Raw genomic sequence first — 2,908 nt, 5'->3', positions numbered from 1 at the left:
TTCTGAGAAAGCACTTCACCACATGATGGCTGTCGTGCTGAGCCATTGGTTTCGTCTAAAGCTGAGCAAACAATATCCATCGATAGCCTCTTTTCCAACGGAAAATAAACGAAGGGGTAACTCCTTTATTTGCTGTAGAATGTAGTCCTGCGAAACGTATTTACACAAAAGTTACTGACGTCAGCAGGTATCCAATCTCGCATAACTTCTCGTAGCAGCAATCGTGTGCAACAAGTCAACGTACCCATCGCTCCTGAAGTGGCTCCCAAAACATGACAGGAACAGCTTCAACAGCGGCAGCCTTCCAATTTACATCCTGAATCCATTCTAGTGTATGCTCAACGTCCTCAATCTGATTTTTTGCGTCTCCATATCGCTCTAGAAACATAAGTTGTTCCCGGGTGACGTCTCCGTATTCCTCCCAAACGGCCACGTACTTCTCCACGTTCGATAGCGGCAGGATTGACAACGCGTGGGCGATTTCTTTGAATATTTCACATACATGTCCCAGATCGAATTACCTATCCCACATTTCGGCATACCGGAAAACACACTTAGAGTCTACAGTTTTTCGGTATCTCTAGAATTTTTTAGCAGCTGGTGAGTTTTGACCAATTATATCGAAGTGTTGACTACGGTCGGTATCCGATTTTTCACTGGAATTGACAAAATTACTAGCCGAGCGCCGCCGCTACGCGGCGGGTAAGAATGAATGTCGCTCCTTGTGTTCTGCCTCCGTTCCGCTCGCCACGGACTCGCTTCACTACTCGCATGGTAGGTTGTCTGAGGCGGGCCCATAGGCCCGCAGGGTTGCATAAGTGCCGGTTTGGGTAGATATATTTAAATTATTTTATCCAATGATATGTCCGGAAAAGCGTAAATAAAATTTTATTAATACTTACATGTAATTGATATATTAAGTGCAACAAAACCAAAGCGACCCCAGCTTGACCAATCATAACGTCGCGACGTGTGGACCAAGAGAAGCCCAGCAGAGACATGGCGAGCAGCCCAGACGACACGGCGTCCCTGGCCGAGCAATTTCGTCAGGAGCGCAAAAAGCTGACACTATTTCGTCGTCCATTCAGCGTGCTGTACCACTTTGGCGTCGTGCTCCTGCGGTTCCTCACGTGGCTGGCGCTACGCGTGCAACGTAGTCGTGCCACGCGTTTCGTGTTACTACCGCTGCTTTTGGTGTGGCTAGTTGCCTCGAGTCGCGACGGACCGCACCGCCAACTGCTGGATGAATTTAATGAAAGCGTCAAGTTCGTGGTGTGGTGGGTCGGTTTGGGCGTGCTCTCGAGTGTGGGGCTGGGTACAGGAATGCACTCAGGCATTCTATTCCTCTTCCCGCACATATTCCTCGTCGTGCAAGGTGCAGAAGAATGCAAGTCACTGGACTTTGACAGTCGCCATCACATGTGGTTTCATCCTTTCGAGGCCAACTGCAACAACGTACCCGATATCTCCACTGTCACCTTCTCCGCCATCTTCTGGAAGGTTTTCCTGCCTTGTATGCTCTGGGGAGCGGGAACTGCAGCGGGAGAGATTCCTCCGTACGCACTTAGTCGCGCCGCGAAGTTGGCCGGACAGCGTAACGAAGAATTCGAGGAGATCGCTGAGTCCAAGTCCCAGTACAACCTCATGAACAGCATGAAGGACTGGATGATCCGCTTCCTGGAGAAACACGGCTTCTGGGGCGTGCTGCTTATGTCTGCCTGGCCCAACATGGCCTTCGACCTCTGTGGCATCTGTTGTGGACACTTCCTCATGCCCTTCTGGACGTTCTTCGGTGCTACGCTCATCGGCAAGGCTCTCATCAAGGTCAACATGCAAGCTGCGTTCTTCATCACCATCTTCACGGACGCGCATCTTAAGCGGGTGGAGGCCTTGATTGGACGCGTAACTCCCGAGGAGTGGGGACTTGGCTCTCGTGTTAGCGAGTTCTTGTTCGAGTGCCGCGAGAAATTCCACTCAGCACAGGTTAAGGCTGCAGCTGAGCACGCTGGCACTGCAGCGACAACCGGCAGCAGCTTGGTCTCCCAGCTGGGCTCATGGATCATGGTGGCATTCATCGCCTATTTTGCCATCTCGTGCATCGAGCAGTTTGCGCAGCAACACGCCGCCGAGGAGGACGCGAAGAAGCTCAAGAAAGAGAAGTAAGCCTCCTGCTTTGCTAGCAAGCTCATACACCTATCCTTGCGGAGCAATGAGAAGGAATGAAGTGTACCGAGTCTCCACAATTGAATCCAGGAGGTGGTCTGGTTAGCGAGAAAAGGGCCAGGACAGACTTTTCTGTATTGATCTAGGTTGTTGGATACTTTAGTAGTATACTGCTTCCACTATTAATCGCTTTACAATAGAGAGCATTCTGAAAGTCTGACGAGTTCTGTGAATGCTCAAACAGTTCTCGGTTTCTCTTCGCGCATCCTGAGATCCGCTCGCTACAGAGCTTCCAGTCGCAACTTCTCGGACTGCGCCAACTCTTCATCGCCGTTCTATTGTATGCCCAAAACAGTTTTTCCGGGTGAGTGTATCATACTCCATTTTAAAGATGATGACGTTCTCCATGAACCTGTAGGGCGATGGTATCCTTGCGATAGTTTACGTCCGAGGGGGGCGCATTCTTAGTGGGTGTGTGCTGAAATGCCGGCTCCGACTCCACATGCCAATAACTGCAACGTTTAGGTTAGATATTGACGACATACGTACGAAATGCTCGATTCACGTACGTCTCGCCGTCAAGCTGGATGTGCGATAACCAAAAGCCATTTACAGTTGCCACTGCGTGCTTGACAGGTTTCTGTAAAGGTAAAACATTACACAACATGAGCCAGCGACTGGTTTACCAAACATACTGATCAAAGCACTCTTACCTTTGCTGCGTACATGTAGATGCATCCCTTAA

At 50.1% G+C, this 2,908-nt stretch overlaps 1 protein-coding gene across 1 annotated transcript; it reads left to right on the top strand.

Annotated features, from left to right (window-relative positions):
* Positions 1-999: 999 nt before the first annotated feature.
* On the top strand, positions 1,000-2,309 carry PITG_19049 (uncharacterized protein; the record flags this gene model as incomplete). Its single annotated transcript, XM_002997074.1, has 1 exon — positions 1,000-2,309. One exon carries the CDS (start codon positions 1,000-1,002, stop codon positions 2,161-2,163), a length of 1,164 nt encoding a protein of 387 aa, XP_002997120.1.
* Positions 2,310-2,908: the final 599 nt, after the last annotated feature.

This window comes from Phytophthora infestans, genomic scaffold (assembly GCF_000142945.1).
Source record: "Phytophthora infestans T30-4 supercont1.88 genomic scaffold, whole genome shotgun sequence".
Lineage (NCBI taxonomy): Eukaryota > Oomycota > Peronosporomycetes > Peronosporales > Peronosporaceae > Phytophthora > Phytophthora infestans.
The sequence above is the reverse complement of the archived record's forward strand: the minus strand, read 5'-3'. Positions and strand labels throughout refer to the sequence as shown.